Source organism: Carcharhinus amblyrhynchos, chromosome 29, assembly GCF_965287045.1.
Source record: "Carcharhinus amblyrhynchos chromosome 29, sCarAmb.v2.hapA, whole genome shotgun sequence".
Classification (NCBI taxonomy): Eukaryota; Metazoa; Chordata; class Chondrichthyes; order Carcharhiniformes; family Carcharhinidae; genus Carcharhinus; species Carcharhinus amblyrhynchos.
Genome location: NC_137352.1, coordinates 8,250,056 through 8,267,070, shown reverse-complemented (window position 1 = coordinate 8,267,070; position 17,015 = coordinate 8,250,056). Strand labels below are relative to the sequence as shown.

General features: G+C 44.8%; 1 protein-coding gene across 2 annotated transcripts in view; it reads left to right on the top strand.

Moving 5' to 3' along the window:
- bace1 (beta-secretase 1) overlaps positions 1-7,226 on the top strand; it is a 136,569-nt gene extending 129,343 nt beyond the window's left edge. For both annotated transcript variants that reach the window (XM_080214732.1, XM_080214731.1), the window contains one exon: positions 3,869-7,226. In XM_080214732.1, the coding sequence (XP_080070858.1) occupies positions 3,869-4,110 (242 nt within the window). In that variant the 3' untranslated portion in view covers positions 4,111-7,226. The remainder of the gene's footprint in view (positions 1-3,868) is intronic.
- The last annotated feature ends 9,789 nt before the right edge of the window (positions 7,227-17,015 follow it).

Genomic DNA, 17,015 nt, shown 5'->3' with positions numbered 1-17,015 from the left:
AATCAGAGTATTTACTGAACACATTCCCTGCCGATGCTCCAGATCTCTGTCCTATCCGGGGCCTCAGCTCCCCAAAACAGTCACTCACCAGACATACAATAGAATCAGAGAATCCCTACAGTGCAGAAGGAGGCCATTTGGCCCATTGAATCTGTACCAACTTTCTGACAAATATCTTACCCAGGCTCCCCCGGCCATTCCCCCATTGGCTCACACATTTCCCAAGGCCAATCCATTTAACCCAGACATCTTGTGACACGAAGGGGCAATACAGTGCACCTAACCCGTGTATCTTTGGACTGTGGGAGGAAACCAGAGCACCTAGAGGAAACCCACGCAGACACGGGGAGAATGTGCAAACTCCACACATTCAGTCAGTCAAGGCCAGAATTGAACCTGGGTCCATGGTGCTGAGAGGCAGCAGTGCTAACACTGTGCTTCCTCTTGTTCAGGCTGGTGCCCAGCTCCTGGCTGCAGTCCTGTTCTCTCTCTCTACCACGAGGCTTCTCAGACTCAGTCAGACTGACGGGGATCACTCCTTTGTTTCCAATTCCCTTCCTGTTTCCCTAGCCACCCTCATGGGCTTCACCTGCCCCAGGTTCCTGCCACACTGCCACTGAGAAGGCCTTGCTGCTGTCTTCCTCATCTCACGACATCTGAATCAGCCCCTCAGCTTGTCATAGGTGTTACTCCCAGCTGGCAGGGGTGCACATGTGCCGACCAGTTCCCCTACTTGGTGCTCCCCCCACAACGTTTTAAACACGGAGTTTAATTTAGATAAATGCGAGGTGATGTATCTTGGTCAATCGAATCAGGGCAGGACTTACTCAGTTAATTGTAGGGTGTTGGGGAGTGTGATAGAACAAAGAGATCTAGGGGTAACATTCATAACTCATTGAAAGTGGAGTCAAAGTTGGACAGAGTGGTGAAGAAGGCATTCAGCATGCTTGGTTTCATTGTCAGAATATTGAATTCAGGGACTGGAATGTCTTGTTGAAGTTGTATAGACATTGGTAAGGCCATGCTTGGAATACTGTGTACAGTTCTGGTCACCCTATTATAGAAAGGATATTATTAAACTCGAAAGAGTGCAGAAAAGATTTACTAGGATATTACCGGGACTTGATGGTTTGAGTTATAAGGAGAGGCTGGATAGACTGAGACTTTTTTCCCTGGAGCGTAGGAGGCTTAGGGGTGATCTTATAGAGGTCTATAAAATAATGAGGGGCACAGATCAGCTAGATAGTCAATATCTTTTCCCAAAGATAGGGGAGTCTAAAACTAGAAGGCATAGATTTAAGTTGAAAGGAGAGAGATACAAAGGGGGTCCAGAGGGGCAATTTTTTCAAACAGAGGGTGGTGAGTGTCTGGAACAAGTTGCCAGAGATAGTAGTAGAAGTGGGTACAATTTTGTCTTTTACAAAGCATTTAGACAGTTACATGGGTAAGATGGGTATCGAGGGATATGGGCCAAACACGGGCAATTGGGATTAACTTAGGCGTTAAAAAAAAGGGCGACATGGACAAGTTGGGCCAAAGGGCCTGTTTCCATGCTGTAAACCTTTATAACTCTTTGACTCTATTGCCAGCTGCTGCATAATAAGCACAAAATATTCCTGATAAATCGTTATAATAAAGTTTCACCCGGAGGCTGGTAAAGTGAAGAGATAAAGAGGAAGATTTAAATAGCAATAAAGGAAGAAGACAAAAAGAAAAGGTTTTAGGGATCACAAAAGTTTTGGTAGATACCATACCTGGAATGTTATGTTTGCTATTTTCATTCAGTAATTTTTTTATTTAATAATTTTCAAATTGGAAGCTGTAAAATAATTTTTAGCTCCTATTTCATATCATGTGGCTTTTATAATCAGATTACTCCCCTTGCATCTGTAACGGTAGCTGGGAAAAGCTACAGTCACAGCATGCTTTAATGTAATATGTTTTACTTCACTGCGATGTTCAGTAGACACTCAAGTCAATCGTAGGATCCAATATTAATGTTTCTATTACTTCACGTATCAAGCTATTGAATAAGTAAAACATTGAGAAGCAACCTGGTGTCAAAATGTCTGAATTTATGCTTTGAGTCAACCTGTAGCCCAGATCACTGCAATGTTTCTCCTTTATTGCAATACGGAGGAGGAAAAGGCTTTGACTGAAGGCTCCCCGAAGCCAGCTGAGGCCTCATAGAAAGCAACAATGTAAGAAGCACAGAATCTTCATACATACGAACATAAGAAATGGGAGCAGGAGTAGGCCATCTAGCCCTTCGAGCCTACCCCGCCATTCAGTAAGATCATGGCTGATCTGAAGTGGATCAGTTCCACTTTCCCGCTTTCTCCCCATAACCCTTAATTTCCCTTGTCTATCAGAAACCTATCTACCCGCGACTTAAATATATTTAGCAAGGTAGCCTCCACCACCTCAATGGGCAGAGAATTCCAGAGATTCACCACCCTTTGAGTGAAGAAGTTCCTCCTCAACTCCGTTCTAAACTGCCCCCCGCCCTTATCTTGAGGCTGTGCCCTCTAGTCCTGCTATCCTTTCTAAGCAGGAAGAATCTCTCTACCTCTACCCTATCCATCCCCTTCATTATCTTATACGTCGCTATAAGATTCATAGAATCCCTACAGTACAGAAGGAGGCCGTTAAGCCCATCAAGTCTGTACTGACCACGATCCCACCCAGGCCCTATTCCCATAACGCTCATTTATCCTGCTATTCCGCTTTCATGGACTGTGGGAGGAAACTGGAGTACCTGGAGGAAACCCACGCAGACACAGGGAGAATGTGCAAACTCCACACAGACAGTGACCCGAGGCTGGAATTGAACCCAGGTCTCTGGCACTGCAAGACAGCAGTGCTAACCACTGCTCTACTGTGCAGCCTGTTTGTAGGCCTCAAAGAAAGATGGTGACCCAGGACAATGTAAATATAAAAGGGGTAGTAATGATTGATTAAGAAAAACAGTCCAGTACTTGTGGAGAGTGAGGGTGGTAAAATTTCTTAAATACCACTGGGAAAGGGAAAAAATAAATTAACCAGGGTCACTACACCCACTTTTCACATGTGACTCCCACAGGAAAGTTTGCATGTCTCTCTTTCTCTTTCAACTTTCACTCTGTCTCCCTCTCCACTCTCCTCTTCTCCATCTCACTCTCCTCTCTCTCTCGCTCTCACACTGGGTCAACTGATTCCAGAATTAATAATCTGCTTGGAGTGAAGGATTGGGCAGCACGGTGGCACAGTGGTTAACACTGCTGTGTCACAGCGTCAGGGTTTCATTCGCAGCTCGGGTCACTGTCTGTGTGGAGTTTGCACATTCTCCCTGTACCTGCGTGGGTTTCCTCCGGGTGCTCCGGTTTCCTCCCTCACTCCAAAGATGTGCTGGTTAGGTGGATTGGCCATGATAAATTACCTCTTAATGCTAGGGGGACTAACTAGGGTAAAAGCTGTCTGTGTGGAGTTTGCATGTTCTCCCCATGCCTGTGTGGGTTTCCTCCGGGTGCTCCAGTTTCCACATTCTGAAAAATGTATTGGTCAGTTGCATTGACCCGAACAGGCGCCAGACTGTGGCGACGAGGGGAATTTCACAGTAACTTCATTGCAGTGTTAATGTAAGCCTTACATGTGATGAACAAATAAACTTTAAATGCATGGGGTTATGGGGATAGGGCCTGGGTGGGAATGTGGTCGGTGCAGACTCAATGGGCATTGTAGGGATTCTATGATTTTATGATCTAATAATCTACCTGCCACTGGAGTGAAGTTTTTGAGACCAGAACAAAACCTAGAGATGGACAAACAGTAAAATACATTTGAATAACGCCCCCAACTCAGTGACTCACGTTCTCTCCTTCTCTTTCAGTGCACGATGAGTTCCGTTCAGCCACGGTGGAGGGTCCCTTCTTTAGCACAAACATGGAAGACTGCGGTTACAACATTCCCCAGACAGACGAGTCGACGCTGATGACCATCGCGTATGTGATGGCTGCCATCTGCGCGCTCTTCATGCTGCCCTTGTGCCTGATGGTCTTTCAATGGCGCTGTTTCCGCTGCCTTCGCCGCGAGCACGATGACTTTGCAGACGACATATCGCTGCTGAAGTGAGCGAGGAAGAACTATTCAAAATGGAAGAAAACCTATTTTTCCCTCCTCTCCTTTTTAACTTTGAGGCAGTTTACAGTGATCGATAGAAGAGCAGGATTTCAAAACCGGGAGTTGTGGCTGGTTTGAGACTCACAACACTTGTAGTGTAGACAAGATTACTTCCCAGATATACAGGCCCTTCCATTTTACATTATCATTCATGTCCCCGAGCCGTGATTTAACGGGCGCACGGCAGCCCAATAGCCTATTGACAGTGGTGTTCAAGAGTTGAGTAAGTCAACAGGTACGCAGCCCTCTCCCCAAAAAGGTATCAAACTTAATGTCCACTTGAAAAAAAGCCTCCAAGTATAAGCCACCGAGAAATATTTTTTACTTGTCAAACTCCTCAGCCGGAATTATCCTAAAAATATTCTAAGTGCTGAATTTTTGGGAAAATTCACTGGTTCTTTCAGTGAGAGTTTAGACTCGAATCTCCCACACTTCTGTGCAATGCAGAGGCCACCAGTGCGGATGTCATTATAAATCAGGGAGTGGGGCCTATCCGAGGATGCTGAGACCACCGGACCTCTGTCTGTGCGCAGTGGCCCTGAACTGTCAGCCTCCCATATGCTGGCCAGCCCGATCGCTGTGGCCCAATCATGGCGTCCCCCGACCATTCTTGGGCCAGACCCAACTCCCCACCCCTGGTTCGAACCAATCTCCAGCTCCCCCCACCCCCAGCACTTCTTCCCCACTCCACCGCCCTGCAATGCCGATCCACCCCTGCAGGCACTCTCCCCTCACCCCCAGCTGATCTCCCCTCACCCCCAGCACGCTCTGATCACTGGCCTCCTTCCTGTCCTCATCAATCCCAATGGCAGAGTGGAAGCAGGACCCCCACCTCCACCGATTGCCCGCTAGGCCCTGCCCCCATCAGACCCTGCTCCTTGTTTGGCGCCAATGCCCGGTGGGCAGTGCCAAGGTGCCCCTTGGGCAGAGTCAGGGGCACAGACTGGCATTGGCAGAGTGCCCATGCCCAGGGAGTACTCCCCAGCACCCAACTCCCTGGAGGGGGGCCCTGATTTCCCCTCCCTTCACTCCAGTGGGGTCAGGCTGCTAGCTACCCGAAAGTGGGGAGCTACTGTGAGCCCGCTGGAGTGAAACACTCTGCCGGGGATGGGAGGGGGTGCGGGGGAGATGCTAGCAGGCCTGGAGAATTCAGGCCTGGGGCCGCTAATTACATCGACATTATACTTAAATAAGGATTCAGATTCCTTACCTGTCTTCCCGCCGGCTTCCAGCATGGATCTGACGGTACTGGAAATCCGATGCTGGGAGTTGCGGATATGGTGGAAACATGTGCGCGAATCTTGCCAATACCCAGCCGTAATATTCTCCCAGCCCACCGCGCTAGAAAATTAGTGTGGCGAGGTGGAAGAATCATCCCCTCATCTTGGCTTAATCAAATTCCAGCATACATTCTACTAGACTGATGGAAAACATGTGAGTAGAACTGATTACCAATGACATCTCCTTGATTATTATTGACCTCTGTCTAAGAGCCCAACAATGGCCAATAACTCCTATAAATTGAGTGCAATATGGTTTTACACTACCAGCATATTTACACTTCTTTTCCATTTACAATGTGTGATGTATACATTCATGTGTAAATCTAGAAATGTATACATTACAACATTGCATATTTAAGTTGCATTACATTTCTAGGGCAGCGTCAGATTATCGTGACATTTGTTACAATGGCCATGTGTTTTATTTTTCCTTTTTCTCCTGAAGACCAGGGACTTTTTGCACAATTATCTTTTGATTGATACTGGGCAAGCTTAGTATTTGCCCTAGGTGATCGCTTACCAAATGCAAGCCCAAATACTATATGTCAGCAGGTCTGTTGGTTTCCATCGCAGTTTGAGCCTAATAGTGCCATTCACACAATAGATACTTTTCCCACAGGGGGCACTGGATACAAATTGGTTTCGGGAATCGTGGCTGACTTTTCCCTACCCAAGCCCGGGATGCTGTGTGACCCACTGTACTGTCTCCTAATGATGAGATTAGGTCGCCCAGCACACAGTCTGGAACTTGGGACTTCTGAGCTAGTATTGGGTCAGTTAGCTCAGCCACCGAGAGGCATCTAGACATTTTAAACTTGGCTGAAATCACAGTACAACCACAATCCAATTGCCTTACACAGCTCTTCTTGAGATTACCGACCTCTGGTCACTCTCGTGATCTGATGGTGTGTCAACAGCAATGCAATTCGGGGCCAGAAAGCCAGTGCTGAGGTTGTAGGTATCTGTGTGAACGTTCCTCTCTACCAGTGATCATATAAGATCCAGTTATACTGGCCCTATTTACACAAGGTCATCGTGGCCACTTTTATACTTTAACACCTAAATTGATTTGGCAACCCTCAGTTGTTAACTGAGCAAAATTTTATCCATATCAAACTGCTTGCAAAGCCGGGAGGCAGAGTTAAAGAAAACAACACCTTTCACAGATAAAAATGAGACACAATTTGTGGATTCAGGTTTCGATAACATTTCAATGTGTTTCCGCAATGTTGTCCACTTGGATTTCAGCCTCAGTATCCGGAGAGTTCAGCCTAAGTGTTAACGCAGATTATATGCAATTGTTGGCAATATCAATTCAGTTGAAACAACTGAGGTAAGTCTTGCACACTTGGACAAGGATGGGTGACAAGATACGTGACTGTAATTGCGGGTGGTCTGCAGTGATGTGACATCAGTTCTCTGTGGAGCATGTGCTGAAGAAAACTAGATAGCAACCGTCACTGTCCTGCACTGTGTTCAGGTCAGTGCGGTACTAATATTGGTAATAGACTGTTGTGAGATGGATTCGTTTTACCCCACTGATGATATGTGTTGTTGCAATAGTAATCCTGCTCAGTACAAGAGGGACCGCAGGTTCAGACATCTGTGCCAGAAATTTACTTCCACGTCCGCCCCGATTCCGGAGGCAGGTGAGGTCTCACAGAACAGCATTCTCCATTGGCCTCAGTTGGGATCTTCCGAGCCTCGGGTGGGCGAGGTGGTAACATTCCGGACTTGGGGCGGAATTTTATCGGCACGTCCATCCAAGATGCGTACAACCCTGCCCAAGGCCGAGAGAGAATGCCATTCTCCGAGCCTCACCCACCCCCAGAATTGGGGCGGTTGTGCCAGTAAAATTGCAGTCTTGGTGTATGTGCTTGGCTGAACAGCCAATGATGCGACGTTACCATCTGTGGGATTGTGACTGAAACGCCTCGAAGTCAGAATTCCCGCCTAAAAGTAACGATATCCGAGCACCAGGGATCATTGGTTGGCCGGGGATAGCCGACTCCGGACGGTGCGGAGTGCCACTCAATTCAAGGCTGGGATGCGGCAGATAGGCACCACCTTTTCTCCTGTTAACGCTCATCATGTTCTTGGGGAACCTGGGACTAAAATATTTGTAGACGACCTGAGATTACTCAGTGAAAGCATTTCAGGGGCATGGGAAATTATTTTTTGAAAATTTAAAAAGGATAAAAAAGTTTCATGGCGACACAGTGGTTGGCACTGCTGCCTCACAGCACCAGAGACACAGGTTCGATTCCGGCCTTAGGTGACTGTCTGTGGGGGAGTTTGCACGTTACTCCCTGTGTGTGTGTGGGTTTCCTCCGGGTGATCTGGTTTCCTCCCACACTCCAAAGATGTGCAGGATTGGCAATACTAAATTGTGTGCAGTTACAGGGATAGGATGGGGGAGACACTCTGTCAGAGAGTCCATGTAGACACGATGGGCTGAATGGCCTCCTTTTGCACTGTAGGGGTTCAGAACAGACTAAAGACTGGGCAGCATTGTGATGGGGTTGGGAAGAAATAGTGGAAGGAGAACAAGTCAGAAAGGAGAGCCAGGATTTGAGGAGTGAAGCACAGAGAGGTTGGATACAGCAATGAGAGGACTGGTAAAGGTGGCAATTGATCCAACAGGAAGCAGAAATGGCAGCAGATGCAGTCACAGTGGCAGCAAAGGAAAGAGACCGATGTGGGTCACCAGGCGAGAGAGAGGACAGGACACAATCATGATGGAAACGAGTTAGGGTAATGATGAGAGAACAAGAGAGAAAGAGGTAATTGAGTAGTGATGGAGTAGCGAGGTGACAGGGCGACAGAAAGGACAATAGCAGAAACAGATGAGAAGGAAAGTTGGTTCAGTCAAACTGCTGCATTGTTCCTACAGCAGTTTGGGAAAAGCAAATCGATTTTTTTCCAGGCAGACAACATAGTGCAGAGGCACTAACAATAGTTTTTCCACAGTCAGCCGAAGAAATCGGCTTTTTTTAAAAAATTGAAGAGTGTAAAGCAAACGCCTATAAATAGAAAATTTGTGCATCTAGTCTGCATCTGTCACAGTGGAGATATCAAAAGTGTCCAAAACATTTACAATGACAAAAAAAGCCAGGCATTTCCAGCAGTTTTTTTTTCCTGACTTTTATATCTTGGCCTTTGCTCAAAGACAGAAGGCGGCGTATTTATACAAAACTGTCACTCTCCAGAAATCCTGCCAAGAATGAGCCACAAAGGGCTTCAGAATGTGCTCATTCACGTCACTCCCCCAAAGCATTATCCAAGCAATCAAAGAGGACAGCCCCGGTTAAACACTGTCTGTTTTAGAAGCTAAACATTCGAAAATATATCTCCAATTCCAGATTATTGATGATCAATGGCACAGGAGATTAGCAATACCTTTCATTAAAAAAAAGCCACATGATTTGCCCACCAGCTAAATATCCCAGGTAGATTTACAATTCTTATCAAAATTTACATTTCTCAAGCTCTACAATCTTTGAGAAAAGTTACTTTTGACCTTAGAGAGTTTGTAAGATTAAGTCTGATTACTAATCTGGTTGATTAAGAAAGCAAACCCACACTTTGGTTAAACCTACCAATTGGCTATTAACATGAATCTTTCAACAGGATTTTACTCTTGTCCCATCAGCTTTGGTCTTCCTGATTTAATCAGAATTTACAGGCAGTATATATTGAAACAGTGTCACAGTTTGACTTCAGTTCAACTCAGTACGAGTTTGAAGTCTTCATCCATTTAAATTGTGTTCATTAGTGTCACAAGTAGGCTTACATTAACACTGCAATGAAGTTATTGTGAAAATCCCCTAGTCGCCACACTCCGGAGCCTGTTCGGGTACACTGAGGGAGAATTTAGCATGGCCTAATCAGCACATCTTTCAGACAGTGTCAGGAAACTGGAGTACCTGGAGGAAACCCACACAAACATGGGGAGAAGGTGCAGACTCCACACAGACAGTGACCCAAGCCAGGAATCAAACCCCAGTCCCTCGCACAGGGAGGCTGCAGTGCTAACCGCTGTGCCACCATGCCACAGTGAAGGGATAGTTTGTGTGTATGCAACACCAAGCCAAGTTATTCGGGTCAAAATACATGGCTATTACTTATGGTCTTTACCGATACAAGTTCCTCATTATCTAATATTGACTTACAATGAGAAACAGTTGAATTGTGGTAAAGCAAGTTATGTTCTGCATCTTGCAGCCTCCCAGACTTCCAATCCAAGTCAACAGAATAGCAAAATTAACAAAATTAATTTAATTGCAACTTTGATTTTCAAGGCAGATTCTAATGTTTAGCACTGCTGCCCCAGAACACCAGGGACCCTTGAGTCACTCTCTGCGTGGAGTCTCACATTCTCCCCGTGTCTGCATGGGTTTCCTCTGCGTGCTTCAGTTTCCAAAGATGTGCAGCTTAGGTGGATTGGCCATGCTGAATTCCCCCTTAGTGTCCCAAGACATATAGGTTAGGGGGTTTAATAGCATGGTTACAGGAATAGGGCATGGGATGAGCTTGGGTAAAGATGCACTGTTGTAGAGTTGGTACAGATTCGATGGGCCAACTGGCTCCCTTCTGCACTGTATGGATTCTATAAATGCCCATCCAAATGGGTACATCACAACAGTAACCTTGTCGCATGTTGGTACGGAGTAGTCCCAATGTTTGTAAATACCTGGATTTAGAACCCTTCACGAATGCTAATGAGGTGAATATGCCCACTCTGTAATGTTGTTGCTTTTGGAAAGACATTATACCGATCCTGAGGGAAAAGGATGCTTAGAAACTGAAATGAAGGCATGTGTGTTGTGCACACTGCAGGGAGATTTAACTGATTAATGCAATTACAAAGATCCTGGGTATAAATGACAGACCAACTAACTAGGACATCACAAGTTTGATGTTGTCCTCACTGGCTGTCCATACATGTATACTATTCAGCAGAAATCATTGCATTGTAGCCAGGAGCGAGTACACAAAGGGAGTCGATGGTCTAGTGGTCTTTTCGCTAGACTATTAATCCAGAAACTCAGCTAATGTTCTTGGGACCCAGGTTCGAATCCCGTCAGGGCAGATGGTGGAATTTGAATTCAATAAAAAATATCTGGAATTAAGAATCTACTGATGACCATGAAACCATTGTCGATTGTGGGAAAAACCCATCTAGTTCACTAATGTCCTTGAGGGATAGAAATTTGCTGTCCTTATCTGGTCTGGCCTACATGTCTCACCTGAGCCACAGCAATGTGGTTGACTCTCAACTATTTTTGGGCACTGAGTGCTGGACAGCCAGCGATGCCCATGCCCCATGAATGAATAAGGACAAGTGTACTGCAGCTGAAATTAGCACTGAGCAGAGCAGAGCAGGATCATTTGTGGTAGTGGCTTGCTTTGTATATTCTATGACACCAGTCTCAGAACCCAACATACTCTTCAAGGCACTGCTCGGGAAAAAAAAGTGTTAAACCGCAATTCAATTTACAAGACATTATGGGTAACTCTGTGAGATGCCATGCTGCTAAGATGCAAGTTACACTGAGCATCTGTAGAGAGGATACTTCAATTTGGCAAAACAGCTGGGGGCCAACTCCGCATTTAAGCTTCACAATGACAGCAGTTTAATCAAGGGTGAAAATGTTCTATCTAATTTGCCAAACAGCTGCATCACCTAGTTGGGGGTCTGTAAACTGGAAGATAAATACTCCTCCTCCTCCCCCATGTCTAGAAAGTTATTGATCAACCGTAAAACTTTCAGGCTCTTAAAAAGTGGTACGCCAATAGAAAGAGCCGCAAACAATACATATTAGCAGTCCATTTACATAGCGTTGATGCCATTCCGAGAAGCCATGATGTGCACTTGCCAGCGTTAGACTGGGGTTGGTACAGTAAGTAGTCTCACAACACCAGGTTAAAGTCCAACGTGTTTATTTGGTAGCACGAGCTTTCAGAGCGACGCTAAACCTGTTGGACTTTAACCTGGTGTTGTGAGACTACTTACTATTCCCGAGAAGCAACAACTTAGTTGCTTCTGAAGTGTATCACAGTCATTACTTCAACCAGTCAGCGTAATCATTTTGAGAGTTACCATGTACCAAATTCAGTGATTCCCGATGGAGATTGTTAACAAGTAGAGAGAAGTGGACTAGTTAGAATTATTTGGAGGCAGGCAGGAATTGTTGTGATATGCTAGAAAATGCTGGTGAAGGAAAGACCCCTAAGGACTTTGAAATAAGAAGTGGATAAATCCTTGAAAAATAAAGGTAAGAAAACATGTATGAGAAAGGGATTTTCAGAGAGGTGCCACAGGCCAAATCGTTTCCTGCTATAAGGTTCTCGTTCTGATGCAAATTTTCAAACCCCATTTTAATCACTTTTCATGGTACACATAGCAAATGTACTGGCCATTCAACCCAAAGCATCCGTGCCAGTGTTTATGCGTCTTGTGAGCCTCATTCCATCCTTTTTTAACAAACTCTCCTGCTCCTTTTTTCCCTTGTGTTTATCCGACTTCCGATAAATGCCGTCTATGCCATTCACCTCACGGACTCCTGTGGAAGTGAGTTCCACCCTCTGGGTGAAGAGGATTCCCCTGAGGTCCCTCTGGGATTTAGTGACCATCTTGTATTTATCGCTTCCAATTCTGGGCCCTCCCTGCCAATGGAAAAACCTTTTCTTTGCCTATTCTGTCAAACCCTTTCATGATCTAAAAGACATCTGTCAGGTCACCCCTCAATCTTCTCTCTTTGAGAATAAAGAGACCAAGTGTGTTCAATTGTTCCTGACAGTTATTACCTCCCAGTTCGGGCACCACCTTTATAACTTGTTTTTCACTTTCCTCATTGCCTCTATGTCTTTTCTTTTATAGTATGGGGCCCAGAACAGTTCACAGTCCTTTAAGTGTGGTCTAGCCAAGCTTCAGTGCAGGTTTACATAACTTCCCTGATTTTCAATGACCCCACTGCTTCGTTTTCCTTTAATTACTTTGGTAATCTGCATCACAACTTCTAATAATTTGTACACGCTCCATATCCCTCCTCTTTACCCCATTTAAAGCCTTATTTCTTATTCATTCATGGGATGTGAGCATCCATTTATTGCCTATCCCTATTTGTCCTTGGACTGACTGGCTTGCTCGGCTACTTCAGAGGGCGGCTAAGAGTGAATCACATTGCTATGGGCCTGGAGTCACATGTAGGCTAGACCAGGTAAGGGCAGCAGATTTCCTTCCCAAAAGAACATTAGTGGACCAGATGGACAACAAGTGAACCAACAGTTGACAATGATTTCATGGTTGGATTTTTATTGAATTCAAATTCCATCATCTGCCAGAGTGGGATTCGAACCCAAGTCCCCAGAGCATTAAAATGGGTCTCTGGATTACTAGTCCAATGACAATACCAGAAGGCTACCACCGCCACAACCCAAGGGATGTGTGGTCTGCTTGAGGTTCCTACTAAAATGCACCATCTAACTCTTAACTATATTGAATGATCCTGATGATATTTATACTCAAGTAGAAATCAAAAACATTACCCCCTTACATTAACTCCTAAAAATATATGGGGCAAGATTCTCTGGTCTCTGAGCTGTGTGTTTCCTGCCACCGGGAGGTGGCATGTTGTTTGCTAGCGGCGGAATTCTCTGGTCCCGCTGCTGAAGATACCCCATGCCGGTGGGAATCCCACAGATAGGGTTACAACCAAACAATCCCATTGGTGCAAATGGCCAGAGAATTCCAGCCATGTTAGTGTTAATGGCAATGTAATTAAGCTCTGATTAGCCATGCCGTAGAGAAGATTCCATGCTTTGCTTCCAGTTTGTTTCTAGATTAACATTGCATCTCAAGGTGCAAGTGGGACAGCTACAGTTGGCCTCAGTGCCTCTAGATTAGGATGGAGAAAGTTTAGCTGGATTTCCTATGCAGCAGTGCCTGATATGATTGCGAGCATGTGGTCAAAGTGGGTTTAGCTAGGATCTTCTTCCATCCAGCGCTTTGCCTTATAGAAAAGACATTCAAATAAAATTGGCCATTTGAGCAAAGAAGTGGAGGGACTCCAAGTATAGTGCCCAGGAAGCCATATTCCAGCAAGGAGTAAACATGACTTGCAGAGAGTGAGTCAGAGAGAATTCGCAAATAACGAAAAGTGCACTTACTAAAATGATTTTGTTTATGTAGGGGAAAAATAATGGAATTGTAGAGTACCATCTCAACACACCGGACAAGATCCCTTAATATTGTGTTGAAAAGACAATTTACTCAATCACCCTGAAGAAAATTAGTCTGAATTGCAAATGGGCAGAGCTGTACAGCATAATTTCCAGAACAGCGATTAAAAACCTTGGAAAATTTGGGAAAGTTACGTAGACAAATGTGGAATGTATCTTGTGCAGTGGCAGTTAGCTCAGGCAGTTTTGAACCTTTGATGGGAGGTTATCAATCACGATTGACCCCGCTGCTTCATTTTCAAGTAATGGACTGTGGGTCATGTGGTTTGGTATTAGTAACAAAATCATTCATCAGAAACTCTCCTGTATCAACAAAGACATTAACCTGCTCAAAATAAATGGATTAATGTCTTGGATAAACTAGCAGACAGAGGAATTTTGTGTGTCGGCTGCTAACATTTCCCAGCGTGACTTCGACCCCAAAGCTAATAATTGCATCTGGTCTGATGAACACTTTATATCATTTTGCATTAAATGTCGCTGTGACCGAGACTGATGGAGTGTGTGAGCAGGAGCTAATTGAATCACAACTTACTCCAGTCTTTCCAACAACGGGCTTCAGCCAAGTGGTGAATTGGAAAGCTGTTACTACAATAGCTGAAATGTTTATTTCACAATGAGGTCCCCACGCCAGTCTAACTGGCCACCTGCCTCACGTCAAGCAGAGCACTCTGGGAGATGCTTCCTTTCCATGGCGTGGCTTATCGTCCAATCCTGCTGGTACTCAATAGGGAAAGAAAGACTGGCATTTCCGTAGCGCCTTTCACATCCCCCAAGACATCTCAAAGCACTTTTATAGCCAATAATGTACTTTAATACTTACCTGACTCAGGAGAGTCAATCATCAGGCATGTTGATCTCCCAGGCAGGGGACATAATTAGCCCATTGCACTAGAGGTTTCATGATGCTGTGATCGTGGTTTCTTAAGCGAAGGTAGAGTAAGTGATCAGGGTAGCCAATGAGGTTAAACTGAGGCTTTGCTGATTCAGTTTCTTAAAGCCATCTCGGCCGTTTGGCTGAGGTGAAGCGTCAGATCAAACCCGGGAGGGGGTGCAGTGCCTCATCCTGTCAGCTTGGATATTGTTTGATCGAGCCCAAGAGGGGAGTATATTCCTGGCTTGTCAGCTTGGGGCTGGTTTCTCCCTCATGTGAGGACTCTGGTTGGATTTTACTGGCTTTTTCGATTCAGAATAAAGCACCAAAAGGTACAAAAAAATTGTATTTTTGTCACCACTGTTGCAGTGTAAGGAACGCAACAGCCAGTTTATACACAGCAAGCTTCCACAAACAGCAATGTGATCATGACCCGATAATTTTTATCCCAATAATAGTTGAGGAAATAAATATTGGCCTGGCACCTGAGGGAGCCTCGCAAACTAACATCATTGGCACTTCTCCATCCACCTGGGTTTATTGTCTCATCTGAAAGATGGCATTTCTGACAGTGCAGTGCTCCCTCTGCACTGCACTGGACTGCTACCCTTGATGTCATTTTTTTGTAGTTTGAGTCCTGGAATGGGACTAACTCCAAGATGGGAGTGCTATCCACTGAGCCACAGCTGAAACCAATGGACAAATATGCTTATCAAGGACAAAGAAGAAAATTTAGAGAGAGATGGCGTAGGACTGGACAAGGCAGATATCTAAGAGAAAAAGTAAAAAACAATATTATAACTTGAGACATGAAAGCACTCCCACTGAGTGGAACCTTTTCTCCTGTGGGAAGCTATCTCTTAATGTAGGTACCACAAATCTAGTATAAGAGGGACAAATTCACTGGAACAATCACTCTTGAAAATAGGGATGTTGGGTGTGCAGACATTAGTTTGCGATACAAATTGATTTCTTGTTTATGTAAAGTATCTGTGCGGTATCTAATCACTGAGGTAAATGTTCATCTCTTCTTGAAGGGTCTGATGGCTGTATTTTTGACAGATTATGCTCTCTCCTTTCTGGGGTGGGTGGTGAACTGTTCAGGTGGCAACGTCCAGTTGCACCACAGAACAACAGGAGGGGACAACACAGCATCTCGGAATTAAAACCTGAAATGTGAAGAGCCTTCACCTAAGAGCCAAAGCGGTCATTATCAGCATGCATCATGACACAGATTATTGCTTTCCAGTGTCAGAAAAGAAGGAACAGATTGTTCCCTGAGACACTGAAGAACATTTTTTTCAAACTAAGTTATATTTAGCTAAAAAGGTACAATATATTTATTGTTGAGAAACTAGTTATCTTGCAAGATGGTTGACTGGGGAATGGTACAGTTGCATGTGGGTTAGCCTAGTACAGGGAGCTTATACCTTCCCCAAACAACATTACTGAATCATTTTATTTTCCGCAACAAACCCAGCCCCTCTCATGATCATCTTTATTTCCTAATGCCAGCCCACAAACAATTGGAGCTCAATAAATTCACACAACTTTCCACAAGGGGGGGGAGGGGGATTTGATCTCACAAGCTTTAGGTTGTTAGTCCAGTGTCATAATCACTAAACTGCGATGCCTCTTGTAGTGTATCTTCCAGGGTACTTAATAAATAGAAGCACTTTTTGAAAAAAAAAAGATGTTTTGACCATTCTTGCATTTACCATTTACCAAATTTGGGGCAGGGAGGTGGTTGGGGGGTGGTGGGTTGAGGGGCAGGGGAGTGTGTGGGAAGGGGGGATTATTTTGCGTATTTGTGTAAGCAGGCACAGGCTACAATTCATGATGCCAGGGACAGTTTGAAGTATAATGCATGTGTAATGCAGCCCAATGCAAGCATATAATGCAAGTTTTTTTTACATTGTGTGATTGTGGGCTTTGCAGCTATTGGTCTTAGGCCAAAGTATCATATAACAACAGCCTCCAGGTAGCTACACCATACCACCCTCATTTTTCAGCGCATTTAATTGATTTCAGCTCTACTTTTATAAGGTTCCCTACCTGAGTTGTTGCAGATATCTGGGTTGCTATAGTAACTTGCAGAGAAATGGTATTCAGGAACAGTGATACTGAACAGTGAAATTTGGTTCTCTCTTCCCTCCTGAAAGGATATACGTTCTGGATTATTCAAGACTAAGATCGACTGGCTATTATAGGAGCATGCAGCAAAGAAGGATAAAAAGGATTTAGATATGGATCAATTATAATCTCATTGGAAGAGCATCAAGGGTTGAATGGCCATGTTCTGTTCTTCTAACTATTACCTGTGCTTTGACGTTGCCCTTCAAATGTCTCAATATTAGCTACACGCAGTAGCACAAGGAGGTGATGGCCCAGCGCTAGACTATTAATCCAGAAACTCAGCTCATGTCCTGGGGACCCGGGTTCGAATCTCGCCACGG